General features: G+C 40.3%; 1 protein-coding gene and 2 pseudogenes across 1 annotated transcript; 2 read left to right on the forward strand and 1 right to left on the reverse strand.

The window, feature by feature from the left end:
- The first annotated feature begins 504 nt into the window (after positions 1 to 504).
- LOC107571157 (uncharacterized) lies at positions 505 to 3,760 on the forward strand. Its single transcript, XM_016257445.1, has 3 exons — positions 505 to 648; positions 936 to 1,950; positions 3,515 to 3,760. Exons 1-3 carry the CDS (start codon positions 587 to 589, stop codon positions 3,758 to 3,760), a joined length of 1,323 nt encoding a protein of 440 aa, XP_016112931.1. The 5' UTR covers positions 505 to 586.
- Positions 3,761 to 5,501: 1,741 nt separating this feature from the next.
- Positions 5,502 to 9,504, forward strand: LOC107571158 (fucolectin-like; annotated as a pseudogene).
- Positions 9,505 to 14,525: 5,021 nt separating this feature from the next.
- LOC107571159 (uncharacterized) lies at positions 14,526 to 16,628 on the reverse strand (annotated as a pseudogene).
- Between the last annotated feature and the right edge of the window lie 6,457 nt (positions 16,629 to 23,085).

Below are 23,085 nucleotides of genomic sequence, written 5' to 3' on the forward strand. Positions count from 1 at the left end.
ATGTGAAATATATTTATTTATTTATTTCTTTGGCTTATGCAAGCTAGTTGAGTAGAAGTTGAATTGATATCTATATGGATTGCTTTTTTTGAAAATTGTAAATTGTGAATTTCCAAAAAAATATATATATCACCATACAGGCTGCAAAACTATATATTCTTTATATTTAAGGAGATTCAACTCAACAGACAAAATCAGCAAAAGTGTAAATGTTTCTATTATGTGACTAATTTACTTCCTGGATTCACTTGTAACAAAGATTGATTTTTGCTAATCTTTAATCAAAGAATTAGGCAATATGAGGACTACTACACAAAATAGACTAAGAAGGGCAACTAGATTTATTAGTAGAAAAATAACCTCAGAATTAGGCGAAAAAGACTACATTTTGAGAATTTTTTTTTTTTTTTTTTGTCCATACAATGATTGTCAATGGGGCAAAGTGCTCTTTGGTTATTTTCCAAAGTTCTTTAAAATACTTTATTTTGTGTTCCACAGAGCAAATACAGGTTTGGAACGACAAGGGAAATTAAATTAAATCATAATTTTCATTTTAGGATAGACTAACATTTTAACCCCAGCAACAATGGCTTTACCCAGAAACCGCTGTCAGCGCAGCAGCAGCATGAATGAAGGTCCCAATATACGGTAAGAGAAGGTTCTTATGGATTATTTGAGTAATTGTATTTTTAAACAAAAACGAGAATGTTGTATTAAGGCTAGCCTGGCTGGAGGTATATGTTGAACTTGTACATACTGACTATATTTGGATGGACTTCTTGGTTTAAAACATTGTTTCTAGTAATTAGAATATTATGTTCTCGCTCAAAAACTATGAATGAAATGTTTACATTTTAAATAATCACAAAATGGTTATTGGGCATTTAGACTTAATTTCTTGTTCACAAACAAATATGTAACAAAACATTTTACAGAAAGCCGAAGCTGCCACCACGCAGACCATCTCTGCTTCAAAGAGGATCTCCAAAACGATTCCGTCTACACACAGAGAGGAAAGTTCTTGATGAAAATGGAAAAGTCAGAAAATGGACTTATAGGAAAATAGATGCCAGCAAACCAAACAAAATCATTCTGCTGGTGGGAGAGACTGGCGTTGGTAAGACCACCATCATCAACACAATGGTCAACTACTTACTGAATGTGACGTTTGAGAAAGAAATATGGTATGAAATCACAGAAGAAGAAACCAGAGATCAAGCAGAATCACAAACCTCTGAAATCACCATGTATGAGGTCTTTCCTGTAAATAGTCACATGTCTCTCACCATCATTGATACTCCAGGCTACGGAGACACTAGAGGACTGGACAAAGATCTGGAAGTTGCTGAGAATTTAGCCACTCTGTTTCAGAGCAGTGATGGAGTTCGTGAAGTCGACGCCGTGTGCTTCATGACTCAAGCGTCTAAGAATCGTCTCTCAGACAGACAGCATTACATTATCAGTTCAATTCTGTCTTTGTTTGGAAAAGACATTGTGAACAACATTGTGTTTTTTATCACACACTCTGATGGTCTGCCACCCAAAAACGTCATCAGCGCCATTAAAAAAGCTAGAATCCCCTGCAGACGAGACAAAAATGGCGAACCTGTTTATTTCTTATTCAACAACCGGCAGGCTGAAGAACGTCACACTAAAGAACGTCACATTCGTGCTCAAAAAGTTGCCTGGGAAGACAGTGTAGACGGCATGAAGTATTTCCTTCAATCTCTGAATGAAATGAGCAGAAGAAGTTTAGAGTTGACTTCAGATGTCCTGATTGAGCGCATTCGTTTTGAAGCATCCATCTGCAACTTACAGCTGCGAGTTCAAGAGAAAGAGATGAAAAAGGCTGAAAAACTTCAGATTCAGGAGGCAATGATGCAAAACAAGGAAAAGGTTGAGGAAAGTATAAACTTTACTATTAAAGTAAAAAAGACAGACAAAATGAAGGTTTATTCTATTGCCCTACACCAACCCTACCCCTAAACCTACCCCTCACAGGAGACTTTCTGCTATTTCAGATTTTCAATACACTCCATTCTGTGTGATTTATAAGCGTTTTGAAAAGTGGGGACATGGGGTAATGTCCTGAAAAGTCACCTTCTCCTTGTAATACCTGTCATACCTTTGTCATTATACACATTTATGTCCTCATTTGTCACAAAAACGCGTACACACTGTAGGATATCAGACAATCTAAGATTTGGCCAAAACATGGTTGAAACATGAGGAGCCCACAGAGGCCCAAGACAACAGGAAATAAATCAGACCCTAGCCCTAGCCAGCCTGAAGCAAGCCTAACCAACTCTTTCACAGAACAGCTTTCAACATTAACACAAAAGGAACACACTGATCATAACAACTCAGGAAGGAGATTGTCAGTTTTAGGGCAAGTAATCAAGATTAAATGGTCAAAGAGATGACTGCATGACCATCACGTGATAGTAATTACAGTCACAAGCGCTTTAGAATTGACATCCCCCACCTCACGACAAAGAACAGACTTTCAGAGATTCCTTACAGACCTCTTAATCTCTGGTCTTCATACATTCACAGAATGGCTATAGAAACTGCCTTTCCATGCATCTAAATGACACTAAAAGGACTCGAGCAACTAATCATTTCTATGCATAACTCCATATCATGTATGTAAACCACATGTGACTTACCAGGTCTTAATCATTTATTGTGTATGTAATTTTAATAACTATTGAATAGCTAAAAGGGTCGTATTCATGATTGAGCGGAGTTGCTTGAATGGACTATATGCTTTGACAATGGAGCTGCCTATGGACTGTTGATAAAAAAAGGAGAGAAACAAACATGGAAAAAAAATATGGTTAGACATTGTGTTGAATGTATTTCTGCCTTCTGTTAACACTGTGAATATATGGTAATATCTTGGTTAATGTGTGTGTTTATGTATTTTGTATCAGTCATGTCATCGTGCTGGAGTGGTGTTAAGTTTAATCACCATCCAGTGTGGGGGTAGTGTTGCGGGAGAGGGGGATAGGAGTTTCTGCTTAAAGACACCTATGTACGGAAGTTGTAGTCCAGAGTGAGATGCATTATTTGAAGTGTAGTTCGGTGAAATGTGTGGCATGACGTGCTCCAAAAACAGAGGAAGAATATTGTATTCTGTTTTATTTTAAGTCTAACCGGAGCTATTCTGCACTGTAAACCTGAAATTACAAGAACGAGTAAAAATGTCACAAATTGCACAAACATAAATTGACAAGATGTTACGCTGCCGCCGGGAGTTGCTGAAGCCGAAAAAAAGTAACACTTGTCTTTTAGTGACTTGGGGTCCAGCCTCATGGTGAAGATATGGCGGGTGGGGGGCTACGATGATTAGCTTACACCAGACTAGTTTAGTTGCGAGCCAGATGGTCTCTATGGTCTTTATCTATCGAGGTTATAATGGTGTCAAAATAATTTCAAATAAATTTAAATAATCTCGTTTTTTAAAAAGAGCAGTCTCTGTTTTCCATTCACTTGTTTTTGTTTTTCGTAGATCAATGTCTATCGGCGACCTTCGAGAAATTCATTGAGAGGTTTGAGCCTTATCATAGAGGGAACCGTTTGTGTCAACAGCATGGGCAAATTCAACTTCAGAGAACTTCAGAGAGAGACGGAACTTCGCAATCTTCAAACTCGAGATGGTTATTCTGGAAGAACAGAACAGGCTACTGAGACACTTCAAGAGCAGACTACCGAGGTGGAACATCGAGAACTGGCTACTGAGATTCTTTGTAGATAGAGGCATCCTGAGCTACAAAAAAGTTATCAGTCATTTTATATTGTTGTCATGAGACAAGCTGTATTATTATTGAATTTTAGATGTCTTCAGAGCAGAGATACATGACTGGAAAGATACTAAGTTAGTCAAACACTAACTGTTTTGAATTTTGTGCTTTAGTTTTTAACATACAGGGGTGTTTTTAAGTCATTTATTTGTCATATAAATATAATTGTCATGCTCGAAGATATGGTCAAATCATGTGATGTGTATTCAATGATTTATCCATGGCTAGAATGACACAGTGATGCAATTTTGGTCAAACCTTAAGTGATTTTTTTCATAATGGAATTTGTATGCACACATATTACCACTATCTGATTTGATTTTGAATGGTGCACTCCAATTGACAAATCTAGTTTCAAATTGATAAACTTGTCAGACAACTTGAGTAAATACTAGGACATGGAAACACTGTTGCTGAGATGCTGAGACCATTTTAAAGGTAATTTTAAAGATAGCTTTGTGTCTTCTGGAGACAGATCGTCTCATCATGTCGGACCAGATGGTGTTTGTGTGCTTTCCGGGAGTTTTGACAGGCAGCCTCCATGCATAAAACAACACAATGCAAATGTGTGTTGATATTGAGAAGTCTGTAAGATGGGAAAGAAAAGACAAATTTAAAAATGGCAAGTGCAACACACAAGATGGAAACAACATGCAGTATGCCAGATAAAGCTTGGGAAAACTGTCATATAAACCACTTCTGTGGTACCCTTATGATTTATTGTGTTTTATTTTATTAATTTATCCTTTTTTTTTGGAGCTCGACAGCTTCAGTTCCCATTCACTTCAAAAACGGATTCTTGGTGTTTCACTGAAAGAAAGTCATACAACAGAGTTTAAGTAAAATTTGATGCCACTGAATTTGAAAACAAATGTGAATACAAACCTTAATGGAGTACAGGAAGATTTTCCCTCAGTTTTCTTTCAGAAGAGATCAGCATTGCGGACAAACCAATCCAGTTTGGTGAATTTTGCTATTGCTATCGTTAACACCTAATATTCAATGTAAGCATGTCAACATGAAATTCATTCTTTGTCTTGCTTTAGATAACAGTGTCTGCCGAAGATATAATGTACCATTTCAATAGCATTGACATTTTGATATCATTAACCACTAAACTGAAGTTACAAATGATTATTTTCAGTGAAAATGTGTTCACTTGTTTTGTTGCTAAAAGATGTTTAAGAAAATACATATAATTATTTATTTAGTTGTGTGTGTGTGTGTACTTGTTCATGCTACATTGTGGGGACTAAATGTCCCCACAAGCATAGTAAAATAAAAAATGTTTGGCATTGGGAAAAAAATATATATAAAAAATAGTAAATGATGTTTATCTGAAAGTGTAACAATGCAAGCAGGTTTTCTGTAAGGGGTAGGTTTAGGGTTAGGGGATAGAAAATATTGTTTGGTCAGTATAAAAGTAAGATAAGTCTATGAAAATTCCCCACAGTTCACAGAAACAAATGTGTGTGTGTGTGTGTGAGAGAGTGTGAGTGTGAGTGTGTGTGTGTGTGTGTGTGTAAACAATAACAAATTTTTTCTTTCCAGCTCCAGACAGAAAGAAAAGTGGGAGGAGAACTAGGATCATGGGACACTGACGTAACTTGAACGAATATATTTCTCCCAGGAACAACATTCATTCAAACCTCCTCAAACAAAAGCAGAAATAATCACGAATCGCCTGAAATCAACATGAGAGTTTTCTACACGAGTCTGTTGTTTTTACTGGGTAAGTAATACATACAATCTGTCTCATATTTTAGTGACCTACAGTCTGTTTTCAGCTTCATATTTCAGACAGAGAAACACTTAAGAAACACAGAAGAACCTAAATTATAATTGAATGTGCTGTTTTTGATTAACGTTATCTAAACACCCGTAAACAAAATACTTTTACCTGAGAAGCTAAATTATATAAAACACACACTGTTTTGATTTTAGAGATTACTCTCAATTTGACCTAAATAGAAAATAGTTTTAAAGAATAAATTCAACAAAATATAGGCTTATGCTAATAAGAACAATCCATTTAAGTTGCTAAATACTGAGCACCATTCTGTGTTTCTCATTTCAAGGGTTTTTCTCAGTTGAGACGAAAGCAGGAAGAGAAGGTGAGATTTTGTGAATACTACTACATCTTTTGTTAGTGAGTTTGTGCTGCTGTGAAACATTTTCAGACACATGATGAAAACCCATTAACTTAAAGAGCCAAGCAGGGCTATACATAATTGTAATAAATAATTGTAATTCTAAATAAGGTCTTCTCTTGAATGCCTTAAACAACAGATTTAAAACAAGGCTCGCTGTGGTAAGTTTAATTGGGTAATGTTACCAGCGTGTCAAAATATGACAGCATGCCTAGCAAACATGTTACTGAACAACTAGCCTTAAACAATGAGCAATATTTGACTATAGCTTATTTGCCAACATAGCATTAGGCAATGAGAATGAAATAAGAAACTTAGCTTAGCTTCGTGAAGACATTCAGAGATGAAAAAAGGGTGAAATGGCCAGTTGGTATGTGGATGCTTTAATGCTTCTTCAAAGCGAGCAAATCTGTTCTGCATTGGGTTTTGATTCGCTGCATAAGTCCGTTCCACGACGCGACCTTCCAATCGACTTGTTGCATGGCGGAGCTTGCATGCATTACCATAATGCTTCAATTTAACATGAGGACCAATTAATATTTGCAGGTTTTGTTAATAACTTCTATATAGTGTCGTACTGTTTGAAATAACAGCTTTTCACTTATTTCAATATTCCACAATTATCACAAGTTTAGGTTCAATACTAAACTTCACATATCTTACACACATATTAATAACCTCATTTCCTAAAAGGGTAATAAACACTGATTAAAGTTGCACCGATTAAATGAACACATCAAGCATATATATATATATATAAGACATACAACATATTATTTGTGAATCTATGCTCCGATACTTTCAATGATTGTCCGTGTACGTTTCTTTGTCTGTGACAGGAGAAACGCATGCTTTTCTGGGAGGTAGTAAAATGCTGCGTCCCTTTTTTTTTTTTTTGGAATGCAGGGGGGAAAGAGGTCATGCCCATGTCACGAGTTGGGAGTCTGCCATTCTTCTCGCTGGACATGGGCTATTAATCTGTCGCTTTCTGTATATCGGATTATTAATTTATGCGTTAAACGGTCAGGGGGTCCAAGAGTGTCTGTCGCGGGAATCTTTCCAGATACCAGGTTCTTTGTGCTGTGGTCCATTAGATGGTTTATTTATGCTGAAGTCAGTCACGAAACCTACTGACCTTCTGTAGCTTAAATGACTCCAGATGGGAGGGGGTCAGTTCTTGCTGTCCTAGTGCTTGTCGACATCGGAGGTGGTTTGGTAAATCATTCTCTCCGTGGTTTTTGTAAAGATAAGCAGAGCGAGACAGGAACTCATTTGAGAAAGTTGACGCCTGGGCTGACCATGATTCAGCTTTTACGACTCTCATAGTTGAGAAGAGAGGTTAGTTGTCTGATGGAATGCGGAGATTCCATCGTTCCTTTGTGTGATGTTCGCAAATGCCTTACAAAATGTTCTTTGCTCTCTTTCTGTAAAATGAAATTGTTATTTTTAGTAACCTACAAAGTTTTTTTATTAAATTAATTTTAAATGCAAAGTCAGTCATATTAAAAATATTTTATGACATGACACCCATATCTGGTACTTAAAGGTGCACAAGTGATTTTTGCCAAACAATGTTGATATTTGAAAGTACCAAAACAAACATGCCCATACCCCAACAGGACCTCGCCCCTAATTTTGAAATCTCCGCCCCACATGTACGTACACAACCATGGCAACGACGATTGCGGAAACAAGTGAAGATGACACACAAGCATTTAAACAAAAGCCTTCATGGATAAGTTGTGTGAAACGAAGAAAATCAACGTTACTCACCTATCAAGAACGCAACCTCGGCGAACGATTCCAGGCCTTCCCTTCTCCTTGAGTTCTATCCACCGCTGGGATAGCTTCCTCTGATATTTTCCTTTTTTATCTGCCGTCTTTCTCTATCTATAGTCAACCTGCTAATATCCATCCTGTGCACTCAAATTGGCTGCTCTCTTCTCCTTTTAATTACTAGACACCCCTTACTGATGATTGACTACAAGTGTGTTTTGGGACTCAGTCCGACACTGTGGTCAAAAGCGTTTTTCAAATATTGCTTAGTGCACCTTAAAGTAAAAAGATGGGTTTTATGCGTAGTTAATAGATTACACTAACATTAGGCTACATTGCCCATTATAGATCAACTAACATAAGCTATAAATGTGCAAAATGCATTAACTTACAAATATTTGAGAATCGAGATATTTCATAATATAGTTTACTCGTTTGGAAATATGTTAAATAAAATAAACTAAACTAAATAAATAAATAAAACCAACAAGCCTACATCAGTTATACATCACTATGTTGTTGTGTGTCACATGACAAGGCCTCCCCCCTTCACTCGTGGCCCCCTCAAAAATAATAAGTGCATGATGTCCCTGGTGGGGAATATTTGATCGGAGGCGCTACAGACCACCAAGTGAAAACATATTCCTTAAAAATGACTTTGTCAAGACTGGACCAGTTCAGACAGATCTGATAGAAATGCATTCCTGAGAAAACCTCCTCAAAAACATTCCAAGTGTATAAAATAAGCTGACTAAAACCGTTTCTCGACACTATGACATGTTACAGGTAATTTGGCAACAGGAAGAACCATCACACAGTCATCAACCTATGGCCTCTGGCTTGCTCAACAAGCTATTGATTTCAATCCAGGTTTCATACAACCATCGTCATCGTGTTCCTCAACCACTGCTCAAACTAACCCATGGTGGAGGGTGGATCTGCGTTATATTTACAGAGTACGTAGAGTTGTCATCACAAACAGACTAGACTGCTGTCCAGAACAAATAGACGGAGCAGAGATTCGCATCAGAAACTCTTTGGAGAACAACGGCAACAACAATCCCATGTGAGACCCTCTTTCAGTGGCTTAATATCCATAAATAATCCCTGAAATCACATATGACGAAAGACTATAAATCTAAATGAGGTTTCCTCCGTCTCTCTTTAGATGCGCTGTGATTTCTAGCATTCCAGCTGGTGTTTCCTCCACCTACACATGTAATGGTATGGAGGGTCGATATGTGAATCTGTTCATTCCTGGAGATTCAAAGTATCTTACTCTGTGTGAGGTGGAGGTCTATGAAGAAGGTGTGATCAAACAAGCAGATTTAGTGTTTTGGGAAACTATTAACGCCTTCACAATTGTTGAAATTTGGCTGTCTAAGTTGAGTTGCATGCTCTCAGCTCTCAGCTTAATCTTAAGTGACAGATGCATTTGCAACAAATTGCTGCAGATATTGTAGACTTGATGCATTTTATGTTTTTATTATTTGCATTTAGCATTTGCTTTTCCCTTCTATTTATGTTCATGCTTGTGTGTATTTTTATGTCCTGTTTCCCAAGAAGACTCGTGTGAAGATGAAACTGAAGTTTGAGTCTGTCTGAACCTCCAGCTCTTGTCACAGGTGAGAGAGTGAAACATACAGAAATATGAAATCGAATCACATTGATAGCAGTTTTAAGAGATCTACTTATTTCAGCTTCAGTCTGCTCTGGCGGAACGAGGGATTTCTGACATGAAGAAAGAGATGATGATAACGACGGTGATGTGAAAACCTAAACTCTCTTCAGATCAGCTTTGATGTTCTTCATTTAAATGCTGGAATTTTCTCCATTCCTCAATGTTGATCACAATAAAGTTGTATGTGAAAATTGGATTCCTGATTGCTGCTTTGAATCCATTAGTATTGTATAAAGTGCAAGTACTTGACACTGTGGGGGCAATGTTATTTAAGTGAAATTTATTTATTTGTATATTTTTAATAATATTTTATGCAATACTTATATTAATGTTTTTTTTTTTTTTACTGCAGTTTACTCTTTTAATTTACTTCATTACATTTTCTTATTTTTCAGCTATTGTGAAGTCATTAGTATAAAAAGAAAATCAACAAATATAACAAAAAATCACAATATAAAAAGGTGCTGCCTCACGTAACTGCATACAGTGTCAGAGGACTGCTAAGTGATGACATTTTTAGCTATTAATTCACATATAATATTGTTTGGAATGATAATATTTCTAACCACCTGATGTCAGCAGCAGCAGCTTTACTGATGTTACTGATGTTTATAGTCATACTGAAATCAACAATAAAGAGTTTACCTCGGATCTTGAAAATAAATGAAAACAAACATGCTTTAATTTACAGTTTTTTCCCCAAAACAACCACTAGATAACGTCAAGGTACATTTTTGCTTTGACTATGGACTACATTCACAAGAGTGATGTAGAAGTATTCACGATGAAGCTTACACTGGAGATGTACTGTACCTGAGAGAAAACCGATTTATAGCTTTCATTAATAATAATTGCTATATGGATGATAATAAGAACTTTGTCTGCTGCTCTTTTGAAAGTTTTTAGTATGGTTTTTGTAAAAGGTTAACTACCAAACTGAATAAAATAGCATAGCATTCTGCATGACCCGTGTCTGCATTATTCATTCTGTAACCAATTTGTTTTATTCTCCCCACACATATGCTTATAATAGCTGGATCTGGCAACACGGCGGAGGCTGTGCCCGCGCCCTCACTAGCAACTCTCTCTCAAGCCCCGTTCGGTGACCAAATAGCTGTCTGACACGTTTGCCTACAAAGATAGCATTTTTTATCTATTATGAAGCAGACGTATGCGCTCACATTAAAAGCTTTTTTATTGAAGTGGAAAGTTATATATGGGTGATTGCGTTACATGCAGAAACATTCAAGAGCATTGAAACTTGTTTTCAGCTTTTGCCCATGATTGTATAAATAAAACATCCTACTGAAAGTTTGCTGGTTAAGTGCCAACATTTTTTCGTTTTTATAAAACTGTTCAGCTACGATAGTTCAATCGCAACTGGCTTCGTTACGTTTCATTAGTATCGACTCTACTGAATTTTCAAATATTAAAAAAAAAAAAATCCAATTATATAAAAGCAGCAGTAATTCGTCTAATATAAAATGAAATATAAATATCTTACCCTGATAGATTACCGTGTTGAAGTGGCGAGTGGCAAACATTGTTTTTTTTATTTTTTATGAGAAGGGATGGGAAGACACACACGCCAATTATCTTTGGTGGTTTGTTTAGTTATATTCTTTTGATTGCGGATGTTAACACGAGTTGGAATCCACCTTCAGATAGTTAATGGGAAAGAAACGTGTTAATAGGAAACTGCGTACCTCGTGGAACTTGGACAGGCACTTGTCAAGTGAATCATTAGGCCAAAACATGGATGAATCCGAATGTGTAGTTGCCTCACTTGTCACACATGATTATGAAAGGGATTTTAACGATCCTTTGCTCGCAACTCCCAGCAAAAGTCCCCCTGGGAAAAAGAAAAAAGACAGTAACGATGCATCACTTGCTGAGATTTTCAACGTCATCCAGTCCCTGAATTCCAAGCTAGATTCGGTTATTCAAAAGATTACTCACATTGAGAGCTCCACTGAGGTCACAACGGCTGCTGTGAACTCTTTGTCTGACACTGTTAATCGACTCCTGCCAGATGTCGCCTTTCACAGTGAAAAGATTGGTAAGGCCGAATTGTCGATACAGCACATGCAACAGGAAAATGCTTCTCTTAAGCTCTGAGTGGAAGATCTAGAAAGGTATAGCCGCAGATGGTGTTTGAAACTACTCGATGTTGAAAGAACGTGACGACAGAAACATTCGAATGACAGCTATCAGTCATCTTGCCAGGGTGGTCCCTCGGATCAAGAATAAACTGGAGGAAGCTGTGGATGTGGTTCACCGTGTAGGCAAACAACGACCGGATGGTTCGCTGCGTCACATCATCATTCGCTTTGTGACAAGGAGACATCTTTTAGATGGAAGCCAAGAGTTCCATTTACCTCAGATAGAATGGTCTCCACATCAAAGAATTTCTCTCCAAAGCGGACATTGAAAGTCGGAATAAACTCTGGCCACTCGTCCAGGTGGCTCGAAAAGAAGGGAAGAATGCTGGTTTCAGCGGTGCCTTTGCTGTTATTCACAATAAGAGAATTGCTGCTAATTCAGCACATCTTCTGATTCTGATTCTGCAGCGCGACAACAGCTTTAAGTCGTCTAATTTGGTACGGCCTCCCTGCTACACTAATAGTTGTAAGGTTTTCCTCTGTATATAAATATCCTTACAAGTACAATTTTAGCTGTATTATTTGTGTCCCCTTCAACAATTGCTCTTGAGAAATTTTATGTATATTGTCCCCCCAACTATTAGCCAAAATTTACGCCCCTGCAAACACGTGAACCGGTTATCTTGCTGAGCTTGTTCTCATGTATAAATAATGCTTGTGTTCCACTCGTGGTTTGTCAGTCAATGTTTGTGCTTATGTGTGTTCCCTGGTTCCTGTTTTTGGTATGTCCTCACACTTAGATCCTCGCCTCAGCCTGTTCACTTTGCATGTTACATATTGACTGACCTAAAAGAGATCTAGCGGGAGTTAATTGGGACCCTGTGAGTATTCTTTGCTCACTTTTCCCAAATGGCCGCTGCATTGAAGAGTACGTAGAGGAGTTTCTTGCTTATTCTTACCTTGTGCCATTGGAGGATGTCTTTCATATGGACTGTTTTTGAAGCGGGCTGGAAAATAATATCAGCCAATTGATGCCAACCCAGCTGGACCCTGAAACAGTATGTGGACTTTGCTCTTCTGCTGAGCGTATCCCCCTTCACAGAGGGCGAGGTGGAGGAGGACTCGTCGCATAAATATTTTTTTGGGTGGGGGCTATATGACCCAAGCTCCGTCGGCCACGGAGCTCGTCCCACCACAGGCGGCCCCTTTAAACAGTACCATCTCAGCCACTAGACCCATTTTTAATGGCGGAGGAGATTGGCGTCCAGTGTGGTAGATCCGCCACTGATATCGGTGTGAGCAGCCAGCATTCTGAGGCCTTCACCGGCCACTACGCGTTCAAGCCCACCGGCCACAACGCTCTCTAGTCCGCCAGCCTCAGCGCACTCAAGCCCGCAGGCATCTACGCTCTCTACTTCGCCGGCCATATCGGCATCTGTTTCAAAGGTAAACCTTTTGTTTTCTGTTCTCCCTGTGATGGCTACGGCCATTTTGTTTGTGGGCTGTCCATACCTCGACAGTTTCTCCCAAGACAGTGGCGGCTTCCTCCTCAGAACTCTGTGTCCCTTGATGACTCTGTTTTGGCCAGGAAAGCCCTTTCTGAACTTTATATGTCCCTCGAACCCCCTTTTGTGACCGCAGATGCCGTTTTCGAACTTTCTATGTTTTCTGACGCCACTACACTCCCTCACTCATGGATGGTGCTTGCAGAACTCTGTGCATCCCCTAACAGCTAGGGTGTGGCCACAGAGACCATTTCTGAACCCCTCGTGTTCCCTGATGGCTCCGTTTTGGCTACCGAGGCTGTTTTTGAACTCCCAGTGTCCACTAACTGTTGTGTCTGCCTTGATGCAATCATGGAGGTCATCCCTGAGTTTCCTGTCTACCCTGTCACATCTACAGAGACTGTTCCTGCAACCACTACTTGCCCTGTCACGACTAAGGACACCATGAAATGTCTGCCTGTCCATTTATGGCCTCAGAGGCCGTAGTTATCCTCTCTGTGCTCTCTATTACAGTTCCACCAGATCCACCTTGGTGGTCACCTGGCTCGTCAGCTCCATGTTGGTGGACATCTTCCCAGCCTCAGCCATCTTAGTGGTCTCCCGCACCACCAGCTCCACTCTGGTCCACGCTGGTGGTCTTCAGCTCCACCCCAGTGCCAATCTTCTACTACATGGGCCTGGCCCACCATCCCTCCCCCCCTGTTCCGCTTCTGCTCCACCACCCTCCTGGACTTTTTATTCTTTGCATTTGTTCCAGATGCTCCAAAACAGAAGACAGTATAAAAAGTCCAGGAGGGTGGTGGAGCAGAGGCAAAGTGCTATGTCTGGACTTTTTTGTTGAAGTGTTTCCTGTGCTTTGTTTGTAGTCTGTTCGTTTGTTGGTTCCCCGTGATTAGGTTCTCCAGGTGTTTCTCAATAACCACTCCCCCCTTGTTATCTTGCTAAGCTTTTTCTTGTGTATAAATAATGCTTGTGTTCCACCCGTGGTTTGTCAGTCAATGTTCATGTTTGTGCTTTTTTGTGCGTTCCCAGTGTTTTTGGTATGTTTTGCTGCTTTTCTATTAAATACTCCTCACATTTAGATCCTCGCCTCTACCTGCTCACTTTGCATGTTCCAGTTTGGTCATTGAAATCTTGACTGAAATACAACACACAACCAATGAAATATAATACTTATATTACTGTATCAACTTTAGTTTTATTTAATAAGAGTTTATTTATTTATTTATTTTAAGAGACAGATAAACTCAAGGAAAATAACATAAACATAAAATAAATAAGATTATGCACATAAAATATAGAAGGGCTCAATCAGAAATTACACAGTAGTGACCAAATATCTGTTTGTTGTTGCAAAGTTTTGTTAAAAAAGCTATCATCTAGTACCCAAAATGTATTTGTTATTACAGCACATGAACTAACAGATTGGAGATGTTACCAGGCTTGCATTTTTTCTTTTTTTAAATAAACACTCAAAACAGACATGAAAATTAACTTCAACTTATTCAACTGTGATCAATTTTCTTTTTCTTTTCAAGTCTACAGATCCTCACTTGCACTGATTTTGCATTATAATCAGTCTTACATTTTATTGTTTCATTCATTGTCCTCTCTGCATTTGTTCATTGCCTACCTAAGAAAAGTTTTGTCAGGCCAGCTTTAAGATAACTCCGAGCATCATTATTGGCTTCATCAGCTACAGCTTTCCTCCGCATCTCCTCCAGCTCTCGGACCCATTCTTCTTTCCCAGCCTCCCTCACTCTGGGGATAAAGAAGTCGAGATGCTGAAGAGTGAAGGCAGAGTCTGGTTTTAATGCGATCTGAGACAGATGCTTGATGGTCTGGTAAGCTTCGGACAGAAGCTTTGACTTTTGTTTTTCAATCTTCTTCAGATCTTTATCAAGATATTGCATTAAAAACAAATATGTCTTTGTTTGTTCTTGGGCTTTTTCATATTCCTTTCTAAAATCATCAAACTCGATCGTTGTGCTTAGGATGCTAATGACATATTTCTTGTTTTCTCTGACATGTTTGCTGTGATGACACTTCCCTGTGCACACGGTGCAGTAGCCTTTCTTCATGACTTCACATTTGCTTGGATCAGAAACCCACCAGCAGTCAAACTCATGACAGTTTTCCTCACAGACGGTGCAGGTCGTCGCCTTCTTATTCTTCCATGACTTGCTCTCAATGGGCACCTTCATTTTGACAGCCTTTTTTACATGAATGGTGAAGTTTTTACACCTCTCAATCTTTTCCTTGTTTTTTCTTATTGCCTCCTGAATCTGAAGTTTTTCAGACTTCTTTGACTCTTTTTCTTGAACTCGCAGCTGTAAGTTGCAGATAGTTGCTTCAAATCGAATGCGCTCCATCAGGACATCTGAAGTCAACTCTAAATTTTGTCTGTTCATTTCATTCAGAGACTGAAGGAATTGCTTCATCTCTTCCATGCTGTCTTTCCAGGCATCTCTTTGAGCACGCATGTAACGTCTCTCATTTTGATGGGCTTCAGCCTGCCGGTTGTTGAATAAGAAATAAACAGGTTGGCCACTTTTGTCTCGTCTGCAGGGGATTTTAGCTTTATTAATGCTATCAAGTACATTTTTGGGAGGCAGACCATCAGAGTGTGTGATTAAAAACACAATGTTGTTCACAATGTCTTTTCCAAACAAAGACAGAACTGAACTGATAATGTAATGCTGTCTGTCTGAGAGACGATTCTTAGATGCTTGAATCACAAAACACACAGCGTCAACTTCACAAACTCCATCATTGCTCTGAAACAGAGTGGCTAAAGTCTCAGCAACTTCCAGATCGTTGTCCAGTCCTCTAGTTTCTCCGTAGCCTGGAGTATCAATGATGGTGAGAGACATGTGTCTATTTACAGGAAAGACCTCATACATGGTGATTTCAGAGGTTTGTGATTCTGCTTGATCTCCAGCTGCTTCTTCTGTAATTTCATACCATATTTCATCCTCAAACTTCACTCCAAGTAAGTAGTTGACCATTGTGTTGACAAGAGTAGTCTTGCCAACGCCAGTCTCTCCCAACAGCAGAACAATTTCGTTTTGTTTTCGGACATCTTTTTCCCCATAAGTCCATTTTCTGACTTTTCCATTTTCATCAAGCAATTTTCTCTCTGTATGTAGACGGAATAGTTTTGGAGGACCTTGATCAATCAGAGTTTGTCTGTGTGGTGTAAACCTTGGCTTTCTGTAAAATATAGAGGCAAATGTCAGAATTTCTGTGGAGAAAGAATTCAAGAGTTTAAGCACCTATCAAAATGCTGACATTTTTTGTTGCATACACATTACTGTACATAATAATGTTAAAACAAACAAACAAAAAAACTCTCATTCCAAATAGTTTACATTTAAAAATATATTTTCCTTCACATCTGAAGCCTTCTCATAGCATGTTACCATGTAAATTGTCTAGATATTCAGATGCCAGAGTTTTTACAATAAATATTCTGACCAAATATAGGGAGAAGACTAATTTTCAGTATCATACTTTTCCTCAGAAACAATTGGAGAAGAAAAGGACCTGACTGACATTCCCACCTACTGTCCAGAACAGGCACTGAAACATATACCTATGACAACCATTACAGGCACACTGGCGCTTCTTCTGTCGATTTTTCTGTTTCTTTCTACTTGTGACAGTCAAAGACCTGACAAAGAGGCTATCAGAATGTGAGAGTGGGATCCATATAAAAATTGGTTCACACAAAATAGAGATACATTTATCATTTAATAACCTTCAAAAATAAATGATTTACCCTCCTGTAGAATAGTGGCACCTCCAGGAAATTTCCAATGGGGTGGCCAGACAGGGATAGTAAAAATCCTAGTGTAGTATCTATTTCTACGATCTATTGTCTAACTCACAAAATAAATAATTTTGATGTAACTGGTGTGTTATGCCTTCTACACACTGCACAGTTTTAGCAGTCCTACAAGATCATTGCAAATCACACTGTGCAACATAGATCTAATAAACCTGCGTACGACATGCATGTAGACTGTATGATGATGACACCTATTGACTTGTAGGCTATGATGCACATTTCTATAGAATAATAAAACATCATCATGTGCTAGTGGTAAACAGAGAGTACGATAAATCACACTTTAGGAGTTGTAGTTTTTATGTGTGCTGAAAAAAAGTGGAAGCGGCGAAAGAGGAAGGGATAAGAGCTGGAATTAAGCAGTTTTATGTTTTAGCGCCATGTCGTGGTGATTTCATGTCACATTTTTATTGGCTGGTCAGTAAGCGTGGGTCATAGCAGCAAACATAGCCGTTTTTGAATCTCTCTCACTGTACGATATAGGACCACAGATTAGGAGCCATGATCACAGAAATCAGCACGATTGTTTAATGATGCCAATCTTTTGTCTGGGACAGCCGAAAATCTTCGATCAATTTTCCTGTCTTGTCAACCGTTATACTGTGCTCGTAGCACATGCTCTTCAATTTCACTCACAAAGGTGGCAGTGTGCACTGTATAATTTGATATAAAGCACAAAAGAAACTATGAGCATGCATTGTCGTAGTTATGTCATCAATTAAGTCATGAAGTTACCAAAAAGGCAATTAAAGCTGCCTTAAAACTGTGCATGTATAAGTATTTGTTATATATGTGACCCTGGAGCACAAAAGCAGTCTTAAGTCGCTGGGGGATATTTGTAGCAATAGCCAACAATACATTGTATGGGTCAAAATTATCAATTTGTTCTTTTATGCCAAAAATCATTAGGATATTAAGTAAAGATCATGTTCCATGAAGATATTTTGTAAATTTCCTACCGTAAATATATCAAAATAAAATATATCAAACCATAGATATATTTTCAAAGCTGTCCTGGGGCCCATTTCAATAAGGAGGTTCAACCAATTCGGAGTTAAAACTTGAACTCTGAGTTGACTTAAGCCCTATTCGCACGGGATTAGTATTATCTGGGGACCTTGTGTGATTTTGAAATTAACCCCCCACCTCTGAATTTTGTGTGGTGCATTCGCACGGGATAAGCGAAGCCTGTGATTTTACTCGAATTTACCGACTTATCTACCAGACACCCGGATGTCAAGGCTTTGAGAGTCCCGTTCTATGGTCCAGATGGATTAAAAAAAAAGAAAATAAATTAATATAGTTTCGTGCCCTGTGACATTTACATTTCACCAGGTTAAAATAGTATCTCAAGCTTTATGCTTGATTTATTTGTAGCACATTAACCTCAAAACCTTTTCAGCCTTTTCTTTCTACAAATTGTATGGTGTAGCGATATAACAACACCCAAAATGCTATCAAACACTCCGACGCAGCTCCATTCTTCGTGAAAGATGGATAAAAAGGCGCACAGGAAACAAAAACCTCAAAAAATTATATACGACCCGCCAAATCACAGAGATGCCGATTCGCACGGGATTAATATTAGCACAGGACCTCGGTTTTCGGCGAAATATGGTAGGTCTTTTGCGGGGGAATTTATACTTTACAAATTACAGGCCGATTCGCACGGGATTAAGGTCACAGACAATCTCCGCAATTATTACAAATGACTGGAGGTCACCAGGTAATACTAATCCCGTGCGAATAGGGCTTTACTCTGAGATGGGAAACTCTGAGTTTTCGGTTTCAGATCAGCTGAATTGAGTTAGTTCAATCGACTCCGAGTAGGTTGACTCTGAGTTTAGCGCGTGCACCACGACTATGAAAAGTCATGATCAATGGAGCTCCGATATTACGATTCACCATGGCAACAGCTCCCTGCAAAAATACATCTGCATACTTCAGAGTAAATACAAGTTTAATTCTGATCACTGTTATAATATCACAGGTGAAAACGGGCAGAACGGTAGGTTATTGAACTAATAGGCTATTAATTTTCATGGTCCCACGGGCAAAAAAATATAAAATTATAATAATAATTTAAATGCATTTTTCTTGTTTTACAAATGATCTGCCTATAGGGTAAGAAAAATACAGCAGCGGCTATTTACACTAGTGTTATAGTATCTAGAGGTATTTGCACTTAGCCTACTGTAAATAGGATCTATCGTTAAGAAAGTATGCTAATTCCACTGAAAATAGTGATATATTCTAGTTACCACGTAAAAGTAGCAATTCTTTGCAATAAGTGTAAATAATAATTAGATGCCATTTATACTTTATACTGGCAGATACATACTATTTGCACCTCAGTATTGTTGTACATTAACAGGATGCAATAATAATACAAGAGTGTAAATGATTATATTTATTACAATTATAAATACTTTTATCATTATTAAACACTCGTTAGACACTTTACTTCCACTTTTAGAACATTTTCTTAATTTTTTATTGAAAATAAATTCTAATGTGATATGTGATGGGAAAAGTGAGAAGAGAGAGCTTCGGCAAAAGCCGGAATCGAACCCGGTCAATCACATCACAAGCTAGTTTTCCACACCCAATGCGTTACTGCCTACACCACTGAAGCCGTTATTCATATGCGTCGTATTTAACCTTGTGTGACATTGGAGGGTGGAGCTACTGAACATTTGCACTTAGTAATAGACACCACGAATAATCTTGTTTTTTTCAATTTGCATAAAAAATGTTTTATTACCACACTGGCAGATCATTTTACTAAAAGGGTTAGTTCACCGAAAAATGAAAATTCTGTCATTATTTACTTACCCTCATGTCGTTTCAAACCCATAAGACCTTCGTTCATCTTACGGGTTTGAAACGACATGAGGGTGAGTAATTCATGACAGAATTGTAATTTTTCGGTGTCCTCGAGGGGGCAATCTGTGTTCAATGAAAAAGCTTAGCTCTCATTTGTCTCTCATTTCGAGGAAGGAGGGGCAGCCGCCTGCTCCCCGCGGTTCAGGACCAGCCGCTGCTGAGGCACGGAGGAGAATGAGGTCGTGGGTATCGCAGGCGGATCTGGCCGATGAGTTTAAAGAGGGGGTTTCCCTCTCGCGCTCTTCGGCCATGGACGAGGGTGAGCCGCTGGAGGATGATGATGTGATTTCCCTAACATTATCTGATCAAGCGGCCAGTGCTCTGCTGGGTTTGGCCCAGGAAGAGCAGGAGATGTCTGAGGAGGGTGAAGAAGTTGAGGCTGAGCCCTCCCAGTCCTCTTGCCCTGCGTATGATGAGCTACTGGAGGTTATGGATTGTGCCACGGCGAGGCTTGACTTGCCGTGGAAGCGGGCCAGGAAGGTGGCACCGCGAGGTCGTCTCGACAAGCGTTATCTGTCTGACCATAGCCCCCCAGCTCAGGTGAGCCTTACGTTTCTTCCTGATCTCCATACGGAGCTCGAGAAGGAATGGAAGAGGCCGTTTTCTTCACGCATCCATCGGTTCCAGCATACGAGATATGCCAACATCGAGGGGATGCGCGAAAGCTGCTATGAGAAGATGCCCCCTGTAGAAGAGATGCTGGCTAGCTATCTCTTTATGGGTGAGACATCCTCTCTCAGGACTCCCTCCTTGCCATATAAGCCCCTTCAGGATACATCTCGCTTAAACGGCAGGGCATACGCAGCAGCAGGTCAGGCTGTCGCTTCGTTGCACATGATGGCGGTGCTTCAGGCATATCAGGCTGATCTACTGAAAGACCTGGATAAAGGGGAAGGCCTTTCTCCTGATGAGGTAGCTGAGTTGTGCTGCACCATGGATCTTGCTCTCCATGCTACTAAGCAGGCCGCCTCTGCTATGGGCAGATCTACGGCGGCCATGGTGGTAAAGGAGAGACATCTGTGGGTGAACCTGGCAGAAGAAAGAGAAGGGCTTTCTTCTCGATGCTCCGGTTGAGAAGTTCAGGGAGGCAAAAAACCTTCAAAACCTTCATTCCACGAAGATCCAGGTCTGAGCCCGAACAACCCAGGGGTCCTGGCCCGTCTCGGTCTGAGGATCAGAGACAGGCACAGAAGGCTAGTGTTGCGGCTCGCGTTCCTCCCCCACCTGCGGGTAGGGTGAGGAGGAATCACAGGTCAAAGGGAGGTAGGCAAGACCTGAGGGAGGTGATCCAGATGAGGCGTTCCCAAAGCTCTCGTCTGGACCTGAGTGATACCTGAACATCTATTCATCTCCCTCGGGGGGGTTAACATCTGCCCTCATCTTCCCTTTCCTAATTCCCCTGTAACCACCATCTTCTCCACCTGACCGAGGTTAGGTAGGAACCTCCTGCGCCTGCATTGCAGTCTCCTATTCTGGATCTATGATGTTTTCGGTTGGTTCTGTGCCTTACATGGTAACCACCTTACTTATGGTCCAGACTAGAGGCTTCTTCGGGCTTCGCTTCTTGAACGGTGCTCCTGCGCGGGAACCATGGTGGGTGAGTACGATCCATTTTGAATATATAAAATACGCTGGTGGTTGTGTGATTCCATCTGCTAGCCTTCTTTGCAGTTCATACACGCTATGCTCTGTGCACTTTCTAAAATCCACATAGTGGTAAGTGTGCACGCTGAGCACTCTGCGCAATTTCTAAAATCCTGAATGGTAAGGGTTACACGTTGTTAGCCTCGTTCCCTTTCTCTGAGATGGCTTAGGCCCCGGTACTCACCTTGGGCTCCAATCAACTAGTGTGTCTCTGTTGATACACTTGTAAAGCATTGCTCCCCTCACTGTAGAGGGTTATTTATGAGCATGGTGCTTTCTTACGAGCGTTTGAGTTCTCTCCCCTTCTGAGGAGTTGAATTCCCCGCTCCATGGGCTGTTCTCGTGGTGGTGCTTAGCAGTGTTGCCTATGAGCACGCTACTCCTTTTCTGAATTTGGAGTTCTCCTCTCACGTGGAGAGTTGAGTTCTCTGTTTTCCCAGAGCACCTGGAACCGGCAACATCAGGCGAACTAGGCCCTTCCTCTGCCTCCCTGATGCGCTGAGTTTTTGGCTAAGCTTGCAGTATGCTTACCCTTCAGGATTTCTAATGAACATGCTATAGGTTGAACCCCCTCTCGGCTGAGAGCTGGGTGTTATGTTCCCTCAGCTAGGTTACTTACTGCTAGCCATTCCAGCATTATACCATGAGGATGAGTTGGTTCTTCTCAGATGTATTGTCCTTGGGATGCGCCATTTCCATCTACGGTCGGCTCCTTCAGAATGCCACAAGGGCCCCTTAGAATGGTATCTTTAAAGTCCATGATATGGTAAGTGCGCACATGAAGTCCCTGTGCACTTTCTAAAATCCACACTGTGGTAAATTCGCACATTAAGCTTTTTGCGTTCTTTCTAAAATTCTGTATGGTAGGGGCTACGCGTGGCGGCTTCGTGCCCTTTCTTGAGTCTGTTAGGCCCCGGTTCCACCTTGGACACTACTCCTCCTATGTATCCTCAGGATACCTACTTTAACAGGGTGTTGCTACTAGGAGTCTGTTGAGACAGTTCCTTCAGCAAGCTCATGCAGAGCAAGCGGTAGCCCCCTGGGTGGCAGGCCAAGACCTAGTACGATTCTAGGCACTTGGTCGTATCCCCTTAAATTAATCTATTCCTGATTCCAAGCCTTTGAGCTCTACCCTGGGCCCAGGAGTTCTGGCCCTAACAGGTATGTTTTTTGGGGTATGTAGCTTAGGCCTTTAGCTGTAGGGGATAATGTCACTGACAGCCATCTAACGTCCCAGGGGCAACTCCCTTAAAGCTTTGGTAGAGTTGGTACTTAGTGCTCGCCTGTGGTTTGGCATGCACTCCCCTCAGCATGGGGGGAAAACTATGTTTCCTGCCATGCTTCGGATGCAAACTTCAGACGAAGAAGCGGATGACGTGTTCTCCCTGCGCCTATTTATACTATAGTCGCACCGGTAGTGATGTCATAGGCTGTCGCCGGCCAACATGTTGTTGGTGTTTTTTGAATGAATGCTTCAGACACTGGTCACGTCGAGGCGTTTCCCATAGCGACCCCTAGAGGACGCAGTGTCTCGTTCCCTGCTCAGGGAACCATGGTTACATACGTAACCTGAGACGTTTTCACTTAACATCCTTTCTGAAACAGGCCCCTGGAGCAGCCCAGCACTGTCTCCCTCAACTAACACACTTGATTCAACCCATCAGCACATTAGTAGAGACTTTAAA

The sequence above is a fragment of the Sinocyclocheilus grahami genome, unplaced genomic scaffold (genome assembly GCF_001515645.1).
Source record: "Sinocyclocheilus grahami isolate Dianchi unplaced genomic scaffold, SAMN03320097.WGS_v1.1 scaffold1555.1, whole genome shotgun sequence".
NCBI classification, from domain to species: domain Eukaryota; kingdom Metazoa; phylum Chordata; class Actinopteri; order Cypriniformes; family Cyprinidae; genus Sinocyclocheilus; species Sinocyclocheilus grahami.